A 17,393-nucleotide genomic window follows, 5' to 3' on the forward strand; every position below is an offset into this window, starting at 1 on the left:
TTCCTAGACATAAAAGTTGATCGTCGCCTTCGATGCTCTGTCCATTAATGCAAATAAAGAGAAGACTCTGAAACTTGGTTTTGTTCGTGTTTACCTTCAGTCCAACTTTATTTGCCTCTCTTTTCAAATCTAGAGCCATTTGGATAAGTTCCATAACCCGGTGAGAGAGTAAACAGATTTCAGCGTATTCAAGGTGTTTGAGGAAAGATTTCATCATCCACTGAATTTTTTTACATCCTCCAGACAAGGTATTCCATGCTGCCGTACCTGGCGGATTCCGATTTCGGCCTCAAAATCCTCCGAGATTTCCCAAGCTTTCCGTATGGGTGGAAGCTGCACTTCTGCGGTAACTGCAGGTTTCTCGGCCGTTTGGAAAAACAGTCCGTATTCGCATGTTACGATGACTAACCATTATATCTAGAAGAGGAAGAACCCTCAACGGATAAAATCCAGCTAAGAACCATGGTGATATGTAGTTTTCAGTTGCTCGTCATCGTGGATGAGAAGTCGATCGTTGACTTCACAGGACCATCGAAAGATTTGCGACCACATGCAAGCTCTTTCGTAATGCAGTATACATTTCTGAAATCATTGACCTGACTAACGCAACATTCTCGCAAATTCTCCCTTGTCATGGCGTACACTACCCTGAGTTTCTAGGGGTTTCGCTCGGCATCGGAGTTTCAGTGCGTCATGTTCGCCATTACGTCTTGTGCACCCGGGGAAAGAACATTCTTGATGGCGGCAGAATGCCCAATGATACTCGCGGGGGGGGGGGTACCCATACAGGCGGTTGATGTTTAACTTAGGGTGGCGCAATTCTCAAACTATGCGAAAAGTGGCGAACGCAACATGCAAGCGAACGTAAGTGACCATCAGATGGTGATCCCGCTCGAGGCTGATGGTAATATCTCTCTTGTTACACACATCCAGGAGACAACTTCCACATTTACTGCTGATCGCGAAGTGGTCGATCTGATACGTACGGCGTTGGCCAATTGAAACCCAACTGGCATTATACCAGGCTCTGTGCTTCGACAATGTGCCACCAGTGACGAGGCGGTGGAAGTTGTAGAAATCCACAAACCCCACGCAATTATTGTTATGGTCGCCAAGACTGTGGTTCCCCATCACATGTCCGAGCAAGACGTATCGGAGCCCATCTTGGCATTCAGATTACCCACCACGATCACAATGTCACGATTAGGGGGCCTCCCATGAACTGCATGTAATTGCTAGTAGAAAGCACCCTTCTCCACTACCTCGGAGGTCTTCGTTGGTGCGTAGCATTGTACAATTGTGATGCTCCTTAACCTGGACTGGATTTTGTAGTTAGAAGTCTGTCAGAAACCGGCTCCCAGGTCAAGAGAGCGCGCGTTGCATAGCGGTAACAAGCAACCTGACACCGGATTCGCATCTGATACCCTTTGACTTTCCAGAGTGCAAAAGAATATTGCTGTAAAAGGGAGAGGAGTACTCTCCAGAGTCTCATCATCTTACTTCGCTTATGCCCAGAATATCCCGTTTATATCGTTGGAATTCCCGCTACTGGATATGGAAGCCTTGTGGGCTGCCGTTTTCAAATTCATAACTGAGTTTACAACAGTGTTAGCCGCATTGTGACTGCCCTCGGAGTGCCCTTCAGCGCGGGTCTACTTGCCGAAGAACTTCGACGAATGTCCCGCTGTTCATCTTCGCGACATACCATGCCCAGAGAGAGCAATAGACTGGTGCACACTGAGAGTTAAAGTCAACCACGTCCAGAATTAGGAACCGAATCGAGCCTTAGGTCGAGAATGCTTTCCTTGCAGCCTGGGCAACGAGATGTACGCGCGGAGCCTGCAATGACATATTGCAATTGGGCGATGACCAGCATGATCATGAGGCAAGAAAGAAGGAAGAGCTTCCCTAAAAACTGATATTAATCATGAGGATCCGCCTGCAAATAATGAAGCTCTAGCGAAGCGTTCCATGACATTTTAATACTCCAACCCCTCACGTGTCATTCAAGAAAACTTCAGGTGTACTTAAGTCGTTGCGTAAGTCCCCAAAGAGGTAAGTAAGCGCGTGTTTACGGAACACTTCAGTGGAGTTTCAATATTTGCGCGCGGACGGATTTTGGGATGGTCGATTTTTCAGCTCGATCGCGGCATCGGATTTTAAGGTTATTAAAGTCGATTCGATGTCTGTCTGTCTGTCACACCTAATTTATTCGGAAACTGATTACATTTTTGATACAGGGAGAAACATAGGGCAGTGAGGGCTCAAAATGTGTAGTTCGAAAAGTGCAACAGATCTCGTTCTTAGAACCTATCCAAAAGAAAAATCTGAAAAAATCACATCCATCCATCCATGCGTTCACATGAAATCTAGGCCTCAAAATACATCCCATTCGATATATGCTTAAATAAAGTTAATAATAGTATATCACCATCTTTTAGAAGTTAACTCAAAAACTCCCTTAAGTCTACGTCGTACGGTTATAAGTAATAATATGTATAATTTTTGGAAAGTTTGATAAAAATTCAATTATTATTAACAAAGTTCTAGAAGGTCAAAATTGTATATTTCACGTGAATTTGTCACACTCTAAGTATGTCTCTTATGACGCCATCATCATACAAAGTGAACTCATATGAACAGCGGAGTTGGCGTTTCGAAATACATAAGGAATATTTTGAATTGGAGCCATACCCGAATGAGAAAACGTGAATAGGGTCTTTCCCATGCAAGATGAAGACAAAACCTGTAGTGTGCAGATTCCGGTGTTTCGACTTGTTTTTTGAGAATTGTCAGATGTAGCTCGGGGTTTATTTTCTGTTAAAATTGCGCGGTATACCGATGGTTGTTTCTTTTTCAGGTTCCAGTGGGGATTCACGCTTCGGTGAATGTTGTTAATGATGCGTGAGCGACTGAAGTGTTCAAAGGAAGCCCCCATATTCCGGAGCCTGGCCAGTAGAGAGACAACCGACCGCATATCGACGGGACATTTCGGTGGAGCTTCAATATTTGTGGGCCGATCTTCACTACCTTTTAAGGTTTTCGAGATAAGTCTTTCTTTTTGGTCGCCTTCGACTACTCAGGATAGTCTTCTGATCATCGACAAACCGCACCAAGTCATTACAACTCGGTGTTTAATACGGAAAGCCCTGTTCTCGCTTCCATTTGAAGAATCCGTTTTCCTCTGGAGTTTGGGTGGGGTATCCCTCATTCAAGTGTTTTAAAAGAACGTTGTCCCCAAACACCGATTCCAGACAAAGCCATTCCCTGGGCATTGGGTGAGAATTCTAAGGTGGTTGCCGTCTCGAACCCAAATTATAGCGATATCTGATAAGTCGAGATGTCACCTCAAGCCAAGTTTTTGTTTCGGTACTCATCACTTTATCTCCGCAGCGAACTACATTAGCAACCCATGAGCGGTTGTACTCCGGGGCATGATGATTTATAGGATGCGGATAATGTTAACTGCATCTAAGCTCTTTCTAATTCCGTGATATAGACTGGACGCTGCCCCTAGGCGACAGTATGTGAGACCTTCTCCCCACACGAGCCATGATCCCAGCATCTCACATTGCAGATATTCGCTTTGTGTCCTATCTAGGCACACCAACGGTATGCTGCCCTTTTGTCAGTTCATCGATAGATTGCAAATATGTGACCATAATCTAGGCATATTAGCTAATTAATTCTAATTTTCCGGTTGTTAAGAAGTTTCCTCGCGCATTGTTCGGCAGCTTCCCCCATAGCGAATTTTGGTCTCGAGAATTCGCAGAGGTAATAGCAATTCGGGGATCGATTACCTCTGGACAGTCAAGCTTGTTGGCCTGTTCTGCTCCCCTCTTTTCTATGAGGCAATGAAGATGTCGGCTTTCCATAACATGGAAATGGAATATATCGTCTATGAGAAGGTCACGTCTAAAGTTTCTCGCCTCATAGTTCTAAAGTAGAAATCATTAGAAGAGGAGTGTAGACTTCTCCAGTGGTCCTAAGAGAAGTTGAAGAGCATTACTACTGTCAACAATAGTACGTAAGCACGGTTGATGTGCTATGCTGCACTTAGAGTTGTAAGCATATTATATATGCTGGGTTTGTCTGCCTGGAAAACCGACAACTTGCTGATCCACCCCCTTTTTTTCCAAAACTAAAACTACATAGGAAATAGTTTATCCACCTCTAACTTTCACTCTTTTCCAGTATCTCCCAGCATCTTCACGTTAATTGAAGTGATTGTAGCCATCTTTACGACAGTCAATTTCAGAACAAGAGTCCTTCATTCAAATTAAGTAAACAACAATCTCATTATCTTCATTCAACAGCAATAATAATAATTAATTATTATTGAATTACCTCGAGTACCGTCTGATCTGGACATCCATTCTGTGAGAATTCCACTCCATAGAGCTCAACGAGTATTACTTCACCTAAAGGAGCCACAAAATGTTGAGTATACTCCACATTTCCAGGAATCGCCTGCGGGTAGTTGAGATGATAGATTGAACCGGTGGCATTGCTCTTGAGGTGCACAACACGTTCGACGTCTGAGGACCCGACTGTTGACGGGATATGGCATGAAAAGAATAGAATGAAAGTATAAATCAACAAAAGGCAGAAGTTATTCAACTGAAAGTATATCTATTAAGATAATTTGTAACACTCAGCGGTTCGTTTTTTCTGAGGAAGACTAACAAGAACTGAAATCACAAGTTTCATTTACACTTCGAGTATTCTCCTTAATGGAAAATTCAATTTAATATCTGGGAATTCAGTTGTCCTCCAAATGTTTTCATTAAAAATTTCCTTCCAGCGATCAATTAATTCAATCCATTCCGTAATTGCCACTTACATTCTCCGTTTGTCTTTAAACATTCAAAACATCATACCAACCTGTTTTATAAAATGCCCGGAATCCTTTTCCACGTGGTTTCATTCCCGTGCGGATTTGTATTTTAATTTGTTCGCCAACGCTCACGAAAATTCCTTCGTTTAGATGAGCTTCCTTTTTGAAGGGCTGAAATCGTCCGTAGCCCACATCCACGTCAACGGCGGCACCTTCGCTAATCCGAAAATCAGTGAACTCCAGCCACACTCTACGTCCGACCGGCGCTTGGATTACGTACGTGCAATCCAAGTTGTTGAGGAGAAAGTGGGGGTAGTTGGGACTCACGAGATTGCCTTCACGTGCGGTCAATGTTTGAAAAGGACACCCCGAGATGTCGATGGCTTTCCATGTCGCTGCGAATCCTAGCCCCGAAATCGAGTAATCACTATGTACATTCAGGATAATCTCATTTGAAGCTGAGATAAAGTCAAATTTGGACATATTGGTGTCGTGGGTTCCGCACCAACGCACATACGGAAGGAAGGACTGGGCATTATCCATATTCCCTGACGATACAAAACTTCGCTTCAAGCGGTCATCGTTCGACTGCACTTCATCCTCGCTGCCCATGGGGATTGCATCCTTCAAAGGATTCTCGTTGAGTGCCCGTTTTTTCCGACGCCTTTTCCTATTCATTGGTATTCTACTGAAGCGTCCGCCCTCCGATGCTATTCTCATCCTTTTCAGAGCTTTACCCAGTTGTCGTTCGTGTTGCCAAGCCAAGTGTCCTTCAGGTGATCTTCTTTGTCGAATTTTAGTTGCGAATGGGCTTCTACTCATTAATTCGTCGTTGTGCTTTCCAAAAGGATTATCCGCATTGCGACTCCGACGCACGTACTGCACTTTGCCGTTTTCTTCACCTGTAAAGAAGGCTCGCTCCCCGTAACGGCGTTCACTATCGATAGGCGACAGGAAGGTCATGGCGAGTGGGTTGGCCGCCGACTCTAAGGCAATTGTTTCGTAATTTTGCACACTAACGTAATCATACAAGCACTCGTCCTGGGATTCTAAATCGATTTTCTGGAATTGAACGATGATTCGATGACGTTCCGGTGCCACGATGCGTACCCAATAGTCTATGTTGAGTGGATATGGATTTGGATATCCTGAAAGGATTTGAAATTGATTAAGTTTGAGTTCAAGGGATTTTCAAGGAATGGAGTGTCGACAGAATATTTATTCTGGATTACTTCTAATAATTATTCATTGCATTCCCCTTCCTTTACCGTCAGAATGCCAAAGGTATAACAAAGTAGAATCTTCACGCAATTTCACGGGGAATGCATATGCATTTTGCATTTAGCTAGCTCCCGTGCCAGAAACACAGAAAATTTCATTAAGCATTCTGAAAAGGAAGCATTACCAGAGTCTGCAGTCATTCTGTTCATTTACGAGAATATTTTCCTTTGACGGTAATCCTCTATCAAAGATGAAATTTCAGTTGAGAATGGAAGCTTGCCTGTGGGTGTTGAAGGAATTCATTTGAAAACCTTGAAAATAATGTGCGTTTACTCATATAGATATCCTGCTGGAGTAATGAACGTTTGAGATGGACAAAGAACTACTGTCATGTTGGTTGCGTTGCAGACATAGGTGGTGTGCTCAGAATATTTATGCCGGAGCGTTTTTGGAATACTTTGTCCTAAAACTAGTTTCAGTCTGAAATTAATTTTGGGATACGAAGATTGGTTAGACATCGAATAAATATTAATAAGAAGGCCCAGAAACTTACTAAAACACAAAGGTAAATAATATATATATATATGGTTGCTTTTCACCCATTGGTGGGGTATGGCGCGTTAACCACACCTGTACGCCATCGTTCGCGGTCATTTGAATGCGCTTCAGCACCCCCATGACTTCCCGAGACGCTCGCACTCCTCCTCTAATGTTCTGCCAAATGCCCTTGGAGTTGCCCATTCGTCGGCCATCTTGGGAGAGTGCATTTCACTGCATGGCTTAACCAGCAATGCAATTGCCGCCCCTCCATAATGTGTGACCTATCCACTACCACTTCCGTCTTCTGATCACATTGCATGCGAGCGGCAGATCTGTGCACTGACCAAGTGTTCTGCTCATTAATGCAGATAGGGAGAGTGCATTGACTCGTTAGACTAAGAACCTTAGTTTTGTTGCTGTTTATCTTCAGTCCACTTTTACTTGCCTCTGTTTCCAAACTCATTGCAAGTGAGGAAGCTCCATGACCCGGTGAGGATGCAGACAGATATCACCAACATAGTTGAGGTGTATGAGATAAGATGTCATCGTCAATTGAATTCCTGCACATCCTCCGGGCAAGGCACTCAATGCTGCCGTGCAGATAATAAGAAGAAATAATGTCGGTGACACAATACAATCCTGGTGGAGTCCACTCTGGGTCTTAAAATCCTCCGAGGTTTCACATCGGTATAGCACATGACATTCATATGTCGCTCTGATAATAGCTATTAGTTTCTCCGGAATGCCTCTCCTGCGTAGAGCACCCTAGAAACACTCCCTGTTCACGTTATCGAAAGCTTTCTCAAAATCGGTGAAGAACAAGTGAAGCCAAGATTTAAAATCTACGCACTGTTCCAAAAAGATCGTACGGGGTTGATGTGGTCAATGCAGGAGAATCAGCATATCAGCATATCCAATTGACACACTCAAAGCGGGCCCCTTTCTTTGTGATCTTAACAATCATCACCTTCTTCCCCCCTTCCACTTTCCAGTGTCGAATTCCTGATATTTCCGTACGATTGGAAGTAGCAGATCTGCAGTAATTGCAGATGCAACGATAAATAACTCTAGAGGGAGACTGTCAAGTCCAGCGGCTTTACTCCCTTGGAGTGCATTGATAATTGAAATTATTTCCCTTCCGCTTGGAGGAACGGTGCGTATCTGCATTTTACAGTGACTAACCATTTCGTCCAGAATAGGAGGAACTTCAGCGGATGTGACATCTTTAAGAACCGTTACGAAGTATTCTTTCCACCTCTTCCGGTAGATGTAGATGCAAAGTCGATCGCTGACGTCCTTCATAGAACCATCGAAAGATTTTATTTCTAAAATCGTTGCTATCTGCGGCATCTTCCGCTTCCTGCATTAGCAAATTAACCCTGTCATGGCGTGCACCACGCTGAAACTTTCGGGATTTCGTTCGGTATTGCAGTTCCGGCGTGTCACGGCGCGGTTGTGGCATCGCACGCTGTGGTAAGTAGAGCCTTCAACCTCTTCCGTTCATCTATCCACTTGCACGATTCCGCAGTCAGCCAGATCTTATTACGCCCTTTCCGGGCGTGGTCGATGACCTGTGTAGCACTTCGCACATCCAGGAGACAACATTTAAATCTACTGCTAGTCACGAGGTAGTCGATCTGATTGCTGGTACGGTGTCGATCAATCGAAAGCCAACTGATTTTATGGCAGCCTCTGTGCTCGAACAGTATGCCACCACAAGGAGGTTGAAGTTGCGAAAATCCACGAACCTCCCGCCTTTATCGTGTTTTCCCATCACATGCCGCGGGTTCCGTCCCCACGTACTCGAGAAGGGCGATCAGACCCGAGTCTTGCAAGGGACTCATCTGAAGTGGCTCTGCCACGAAGCCACACCGGAGGTTATCTGGTACCATGGGAACTGGGATGGCCCTCTGAGAGCATATGCTCCAGGAGAATTCCTGGAGGATGTGTTCTCGGCCCGGTTATTTGCGGCTGGCCCCCTGGTGAGAGTTTGATGGTGGTTGTGGTTATGCCTACATCGCGGGCAGAGCTCCTCGGAGCTGAAGCGTGCAGTTGCGCTGTACAACTCGGGTGCCGTACTTTTTAGTTGCTGTAGAGGTGTTAGATAGGCCTCGTATCCACTGGTATGAATGCTGAGCCTGCACTCAGTATAAACCAGGACCGCTGTGCTTGCATGGCGGGGCTCTGATTGTGGTCCCAAGATCAATCCCTGTCCGAAGAGGACCGTTGGATTATGCCTTCACGGCAGGTACTCACGTTAAACCCCCCCAGGAGAATGCCTATCTTGGCATTCAGATCATCATCAGCTTATATCGCTGAATTTTCCGCTCAACTTGAAAAAAGCGAGCATTCCGAGGACATTCACTACCGTTGTCAAGGATCGTGCGAACACTCCAAAAACCAATCTAGCCGTCTTTCGACAGCTAAAGCTCGTAGCCGTGAGGTCAGTCTCCATCCGTGGCGTTGTTGGCGTTTCGGTAACAATGAAGTTTCAACATTTGTAGGTTGCTAGCCCTCAAATTTCCATCCCTTTTAGTCGCCTTTTACGACAAGCAAGGAAGGCTTAAGTGTGTTCTTAAGCCTCTACTCACAGGGCACAAAAACAAATAAGGAAATAATTAATAAAACTTTTGACTGAACACATCCATTAGCAGATTGCCACTCCTTGCCCTTAGAGGCGGGCAGTACTCATCTTCCATTGTTGAGCTGCGTCAACGACTGATTTAGGTCATGAAGCGGTATGGGCGGTAGAAAGATGACTCAAGATACGGACAATAGCATTTTCTCCTCCACTTAACAAATATTTCATCAATCCAGGTCTTTCTAAATCAAAAAAAAATTTTTATTTTGCAAATTAAATTAAGGTTTTTCCAAATAAAATTGAGAAATTTCCAAATTAAATTTACAGGATGTCCACTAACACCCCCATCGCGTACTCATCATTCAAAGTTGTATTCTCTACCTTTGTAACCAAAGGATGAATGGCAGACTCACAGGACTTTCCACGCTGGTAAGCATGTTGGTTTTCATTACGTGGGTGCGACCTAAGTGCGTTTCCACGAATCTTAAACCTCTTGCCAAGAGGAAGACACGTAGCCCAGAGCAAGACATTCTCGAAAAATATTTCTTAGAGGTTGCTCTAAGTGCTCCATACCCTCCTTTAGCATTGCCGGATAGATGCCATCCATGCCAGGTGCTTTGAAATGTTCAAAGGACAGTATGGCATCTTTTCATGGGTAAAAATCACTTTCGCAGTGTTCCAGTTCCACTTGCAGCACTTGTGTGTTGAAGTGGTTGCAGGAGGTTCCCCGCCACTTCTCTCTCCCGTTCTCCCGGGTAGTGTACTCTCAGGAGGGTTTGTATTGAATCCAGTTTGGAGCTCGTTTCGAACACTTAACGAGTCTCTTATATTCACGCTGTTCCTATTCCTGAAATTTTGCAAGCACGTTTCAGAAATCGCCTAGTTGATTTCCTGAGTTTCGGCAGTTCCCAGTTCCACCAAGGAACCGTTCTACCGCTTTGACCTCGGGAAATAGGAAAAGTCTCTTCATAGTACTCTAAAAGTGTGCAGTTCAGAATTTCCAATTCATCTTCCAGCGCTAGAGGTGTCCTTAGTCGTCTAGGGAACTGTGCTTTATTGTCTAGAAGTTCATTGAAATTCGTCCAATCCGTTTTCCTAGGGTTCCGTCTTTGTAATGCAGACTGTTCGCCCGCAATAGTTAGATTGAATTCTAGGTATCGGTGATCTGACATTGAGACCTCGTCTAGCACCCGCCAGTGTGTAATCAACTCTAACACTTTTGAGGTACAGATTGTTATGTCAATTACTTCACTTCTTTTCGGTCCCACGAACATAGGGGTGCACCCTACGTTTGCAGTCATAAGAGCAGCTGAAGTGATAAAGTCAAATAGCTTCTCTCCTCTTGGATTGCATTGGCTACTGCCTTCACAAATATGTTGAGCATTCGCATCGAAACCTATTAAGAGTTCGAGACCACTTGATTCTGCATACGCCACCAGATTCCCAAGCTCTTGCGTCGGTAGAGAATACAAAAAATCATAGGGTAAATAAGTGGAGGCAACTATGGTATTTTTCTACTCGCTATTTATCTGATATTGTATGATGAACGTAGCTAAGTCCTGGGAACAGAACTGTTTCAGCATGGTTGCCTCTAACCGTCTTGACATCAGGACGCAAGCTCTCAGTCTTACGGATCTTTCATCGTATAAGATCCTAGCCCCTTTTACTGATCCTAAGCCACAGATTCTGTTAAATTGAACCCACGGCTCTTGCACCAGAAAGATGTAGGGGAAGTCCTGCGGCTTTGTCAGTCTCGCTGCCAACAGGTAGGAGGAGGCTTTAGCATGTTGTTGTTGACCAATCTTTATGTTTTTCGACATAAATGTAGTCTAATGTGTTGTGGAAAACAGTTAGAAGCGTATGCCGCAGACCGCGTGTGACGGGGTTTCCCCCGCACTGTACTGCCAGACACTCTATCCCTCGTGTTTGATTTCTCTGAGAAAAGCCACACTTGGAGGTACCGCAGTTCCCATGCCCTCATCCATGAAAAATCTGGTTTGCATAGATTCGATCACTCTAGGAGGAGGAAAGGAGAAGTTTCCGGCAGGTAGGCTTCACTCTGTAGTCGCTTCACCAGTGCGGACCCACATACGGGGGTTGCTGCAATTTGCTCTATATTTTGTGAGTCGAATACCATCATTGTTTTTCGCTCTCAAAGTAGAGGTGATGCTCTACAGTCGGAGCAGGGTGGGCTATACATCTATACGTAGAAGTTGGGTAGGGTAGAAGAACGATGCGGTTGCTTCAAGAAAGTCAATCCAACCCTATCAAAAGCATAAAAAAATCTTATTCAAATAGAATTTTTCCCCGTATTTTCCTCGTTCGAGACTAACGGGACATTTTCTGGGATAACCCAAATCAAATAAAAATAAAATATTCAAAATAGCATCCTCCGTAAAACACTCCTGGCTTTATTAATGAAACAAAACCAAAATATCGATATTTGCTGGAGAAATCCTTAAAATGTGTTCCTGAACAAGGACACAAATATCCGTAGCGAACTTGGAATACCACTTTTCGCAAATAGGATTACTTCATTTCACAGTAATTACACCAAGGCGAATTGCCTCAGCTATCTATAATTAGAATTGATCAAATGAAGATAAGACGAGGAAAACGAAAATTCAACAAGAGGAAAAGGACCTGGTAATTAAGCGAGAGTATATAGGTATTTTTAACCAACACGTTAGATTCCAAAGTAAAGATTCTGTCTTCGGTAAATATGTAGCAAGTAATATATAGTAAATCGTGCGTCCTATAGTACCATCCTAGGTATCCCCTTTGACAATAAATAATTTCTTAGTTCTTCCATTAGCCACTTACCTGGGGAAGTTAGACGTCCTTCCGTTCCAGTCACGGTTTCATTTCTCACAATAGAATTATCGTAAGATTGTTTAGGCTTTTTGCAAATATATCCGCCAACTCGTCGACATCTTTGCGCCTCCCAGTATAATCCTGACGGCAACATTGGGGTTGGAGACATCTTCCATTGTAGTCCTAGGCACATCGCCTCAGATGGCATTTCGTCAAATTGTCCTTGTCCCGGCAACCAACCCTAAATGGAGTTTTGATTGAGTACCTGAAGCTCTGTCATCCGTTTAGTATACGTAATGTCCTGTGTTGTCCTGTGTCTAAATGTAAAATAAATGTAGTCATTTACCTGGAACCTCATCCGGGTGTCGTCTGTCCACTCAAATTGTCGGTTGTTCGCCAATTCTCCGCCCAGCCAATATACCAGTTGCGGTGAATAGTCAGCCTGATTTCGGATGCTCGACGTAATAAATCTTTTTAATGTCGCCACCGGTCAGGAATATAAATAGAAATAGATTTTCATCGACGTGAGTTCAATTAGATTTCATGTGAAAGATCATGATGGATTTCAGGTTAAGCTCCGAGTACATACCGGTGCTCGTCAGGGGACGAAACAGACGTGAGTTGCGCTCCAATACCTCGGCACACTTGCTGGGCTGTCCACCAGTCAACTTCAGGATATGATACGAATAAGTAACAGGATCCATTGTACGGTTTCAGTCTTTCATCGGAGCATTCAGACACAGCTAGTAGTTTGGTGTTGTTTGAAAATGACAAGGTTAGCAGATTTAGTGATTTCGTAGGAACCTAGACATAATTCTATTTAGAGAAGGTGCCCGAATAACATTTTAAAGCCATCCTTAAAGTACAATACTCAACGAGGAGCACAAACAAAGCATAACGTAAATAACTAGAGCCTTCAAGACGCCCTTTGTTTACGCAGTCCCGTTTACAGAGACAACAACCCCTAAGCGTTTAGTTCAATTTCCACGGCGATTCCTGATTGAATTACCACGGCAGATACTTACACCGGCGAAATATCAAACAATCTGCAGCGAAAACCGAAACAACTTTCCCGTAGACCGAGGCCGGCAGCAGGCTAGCAGTCACGATATTGCTACAAACGTAGACAAAATTCAATTAGCCTCAAACACAAGGAAATTCAATTAGGCAATTTTCGATCGCTAAGCAGTTAACGAGGACATGGAGAGTTTCGCTTCCCTCATTCTAGTGATTTCGTCCCTGTCCATTCCCGATTCTTTTCAAGAGCGTAAAACGGTTAAACTTTCAAGGAAATTACATTGAATCGATTTGGTGGGTGGTTCCCTGTTTTTTGTGCTCGCGTATGTACTTATCCCCGAGGGGGGCGATCTGTAATTAGACGTTCTAAGATTTTCGATTCAGATCATTTATGAAAGTCAATTTCCATCATCATTTCCGTTGGCTTTTTGGCTTTGTGAAAGTTATTCGGGCCACCATTCGGGGGTTGAACTGAACAAACTAAATAAACTTAAATACAATGTGCGCAGGATACAAATTAATCATTAATAGCGTGGTGAACGGAAAAACGACACTAATGAGGATTTCAGTCACATAAAATGCCACTTAAAGATCTACTGGAAGATTACTGTTTCCGAAAAGGTTCTACCTTTCTTTCTATTCAATGACTGGGACCATTGGTTCCTTAACTTTTGACTTTAGATTTTCACACTTTTTCCGAAACTTTTGTGTATTATCTTTAAATTTTGCTGCAGGAGACTAAAAGTGTATTTTATGTCCAGATCAATTTCGCGTTTCATGGCATGAAATCAGCAAGCGGAAATATGAAAATTCTTCATTATGTTAATTGCAGTGGTTGCCTACTGTACAATCTACTCTATTAGCGTTTGCTGAAATTGGCTAGTTTGTGTTTGGATATACATAATTCATAAATGAAGCTAAAAAGTAAAATATATAATTAAATCATTTTCGTCTATGATATATTGTATCTATTCCACTCTGGTGAGTGACAATTTTCATTCATATTTGCGATGATAAGTCAAATACTTAGCAACTTCATCATAATTAATGTCATGGCTCTAGTCGGTATTTGTTACAATTTTTGAGCTATTTCAACCAAATAATGGTTCGGATTTTAGAATGATATGGCGTGATAAACTCAAAGCTATTTATGGTAAAGTATATATTAAAGGAGGTGACGACTTTATGGAAAGAGTGGGGGAAACCCTCTCTTTAACTCGAATAGAAACTTGTGGCGCTCAAAAGTTATGGCCTTTCAAGGAAAGGGGATGAGGGGCGTATGTAGGAAAAATGGAATGGTCTTCTCTCTAACCTTGTTAAAAATTGTGGGGTTATACCACCCCAAAGAGGGCTATTTTAATGTCATAACGATAGGTTTTAATTCTGAGCCCCGTACCTTTTTAGGGGAAAGAAGGGTATGAAGGGAAAAGTGGAAGGTCCTCTTTCTCGAATCCCGGTTGCACCATCCCCCTCCTTTGAAAGGGTATGGCGTTCCAGGTCGAAGTATTTTTATATCACCATGGTAGATTTTGATTTGACAGCCCCACCTTCAGAGGGAGGGGTAGAGAGGGCATGTTGGAGAAAGAAGAAGATCCCTCGTTTCTAACACCGTAGATGAATTGTGGCGATCTTTCCCCCTTGAAAGATTTGACGCACCGAAAAGGGGTTGTTTTTGAATCATTTATCTGCTTGTCATTTGGGCGACCATCGTTACGATGCCTAGGTAGGATTACAGAGGGCGTGAAGTGATCTGAGAGCCAGATGAATTACAATGTGCTAGCGGCCACCATTGAAGCCGGCCCCGGGCAAGGTGTACATGAGTTCCCATCGATATTCGGTGTTTCTGAGAAAACGATCTTGCAGCATCTCCTGGAAATCGGCATGCTAAAGAAGCTGGACAAGCGGGTGCTAGACGAAATAACTGATGCGCGGAAACAAACATCAACTGGCCTGTTTTTAAGGTTTTGTGTAAACACTGTCTGTCTGTCTGTCCGTCTGTCTGTCTGTCTGTCTGTCCGTCACACGCATTTTTCTCGGAGACGGTTATAGCGATTGACACCAAATTTGGTAGAAAGGTGGGAACTATGAACGCTCACACATACAGTGAGTTACATCCTTTTACGTTGAATTTAAGGGGGGGTCCCCATACATGCAAAAGGGGGGTGTAAATTTTTTTTCATCAAATATAGTCATGTGGGGTATCAAATTAAAGGTCTCGATTAGTACTTTTCGAAGCCGGTCTTAGTTTTGACATTTCTTGGAAACGTGGGGAGGGGGGTTGAAATTGATAATTTCTTTAAGGGGGCCATTCTCAGAAACTACCAAACCGAAAAATCTGAAAAAAATCAGGAGGCTGCCACTATATGGTGCCTTGGCTCCGAAATACCTTTCATACCGATATCTGTTCAAATAAAGTTAATAATAATATATTACTATAATTTGTTGTAATTGCCTGGAAACCCCCCTTAAATTCATCCTAGCGGCACGAAATTCTGCAGTGATGTAGGCCATAACGTAGAGCATGATCGTACCAAGTTTGATGGTGTGATCGCACTATAACTAACAAATTTATAATACGTTGAAGTTGTTGCTTCTTTGAAAATTGAAGACTATGAATGTCAATATCACCCGAAAGTGGACATATGCAAATATTACGTGCTACGTACTAAGAAATACACAAAACCTTTCGTACCTGAAGCGTCCAGCTTCCGGTTTCCCGACTTGTTAAATCGTGGTCTTACTCAGGTATAGAAATCCCAGGAGAGCAAATGTCAAACAAGTATCAGAAAAGCAGCATAACTTCCCTGGAGGTTGGAAGAGCTATAAGAAGCAAATTAGAGTTCTAGAAAAGTAATGGTAAAGGACTTGTATAACTGTAGTGTACCGTTACCGTCTTGAATGAAGTGCTCTAACACACTTCAAGGCCCTGATCCAATATGGATTGTTGCGCCAACGATTATTATTATTATTATAAATTCATCATAGACATGTATGAAGTCTGATGACCGATCAGTAAGTTTATCTCAATAACGTAGTCGATCTGGTAGAATAAAAATTTAGGTAATCTATTCTCAGCGACAATATTTGCAAACAATCAATACCCATGTTGTAAAAAGGCATTGAAATGTATAACAATGTGATTAGGGGAGCAAGCAGCAACAGCTCGAGAAATTGCTTCGAGTGATTGGAGCAAAGCTCTAGGAACTTTTCAAGTACCCACGATGGAGCATAAAACCTGGGATAAACCTGCTGAACCAACAACAACAGCTCCACTACCAAATCCTATCTCCACCTTCACGTGGTGACCGCTGGGTGCTCTTTTTTAACGAAAAGCTGCAGACGGAGAAGGATGAAGACGAATTTTCACCGCCTAAAAACGCGACAAATTATACCAACTGGTCCTCCAGGTTGGGGGTTGGTAGGGCTGACAACCCTACACGAAAAACCAACGTTTTGAAGCCACAGAAGGAGCCTCGGACAGGATGGAGTTTACAACGACGAACTCGGCAACGACAAAGGAATAACGATTTGCGCATTTTCACATGGAACGTGCACTCTCTGTACAGGTACGGAGCTGCCAAGCAGCTAGCCGATACCCTGTCCCAATATAGGGCTGATGTAACAGCGTTGCAAGAGATGCGATGGACAGAGACCGGTTTTCTGGGGAAGAGCCGCTACACCATATATTATAGCGGCCAACCAGTAAACCATGTGCTCGGAGTAGGTTTCTTAGTCAGCCAAAAAATAAAACCTGCTGTTCTCGGATTTGAAAATATAAGCGAAAGGATATGCATTCTGCGTTTGCGAGGCAAATTAAAAAACATAAGCTTCATTAACGTTCACGCCGTAACAGAGGAGACTGCAGAGTCGTAGAAGGATACCTTCTACGAGGCAGTTGAGCGGATTCTCGAAGCCTGTCCGAAGTATGATATCAAAACCATACTTGGAGATTCCAACAGTCAGGAGAGACGGAGCCCGTGTTCAGGCAATACGTCGGCACCCATAATAATAATAATCTTTGGCATAACAATCCATATTGGATCAGGGCCTTGAAGTGTGTAAGAACACTTCATTCAAGACCGTAACGGTACACTACAGAACACTGTAGGAGGCAATGTGGTCGGCATTAAGGCTCCCATAGCTTACATCAAAACACAGATGATAACGGACTGCGGATTATTCAGTTAGCAGTATCGCTCGAAATGGTGTGCCTCTCCAGACGGGACCACTTTCAACCAAATTGACCACATGTTGATTGAGCGCCGCCACCTCACCTCACCGCACCTTGATGAATGTCAGAATATATAGGGGGGGGGGGGGCGATATAGACTCGGATCACTATCTCGTTGGCATAGTGCTCCGCCTCGAATTACACACCAACTA

General features: G+C 43.5%; 1 protein-coding gene across 7 annotated transcripts in view; it reads right to left on the reverse strand.

The window, feature by feature from the left end:
- LOC119656894 overlaps positions 1 to 17,393 on the reverse strand; it is a 269,184-nt gene that overhangs the window by 52,987 nt on the left and 198,804 nt on the right. For all 7 annotated transcript variants that reach the window (XM_038063568.1, XM_038063571.1, XM_038063569.1 and 4 more), the window contains 5 exons: positions 12,583 to 12,736; positions 12,340 to 12,463; positions 12,003 to 12,234; positions 4,885 to 5,985; positions 4,348 to 4,550 (listed from right to left, as the gene is read on the reverse strand). In XM_038063568.1, the coding sequence (XP_037919496.1) occupies positions 4,348 to 4,550; positions 4,885 to 5,985; positions 12,003 to 12,234; positions 12,340 to 12,463; positions 12,583 to 12,736 (1,814 nt within the window). The remainder of the gene's footprint in view (positions 1 to 4,347; positions 4,551 to 4,884; positions 5,986 to 12,002; positions 12,235 to 12,339; positions 12,464 to 12,582; positions 12,737 to 17,393) is intronic.

Source organism: Hermetia illucens, chromosome 5 (assembly GCF_905115235.1).
Source record: "Hermetia illucens chromosome 5, iHerIll2.2.curated.20191125, whole genome shotgun sequence".
Lineage (NCBI taxonomy): Eukaryota > Metazoa > Arthropoda > Insecta > Diptera > Stratiomyidae > Hermetia > Hermetia illucens.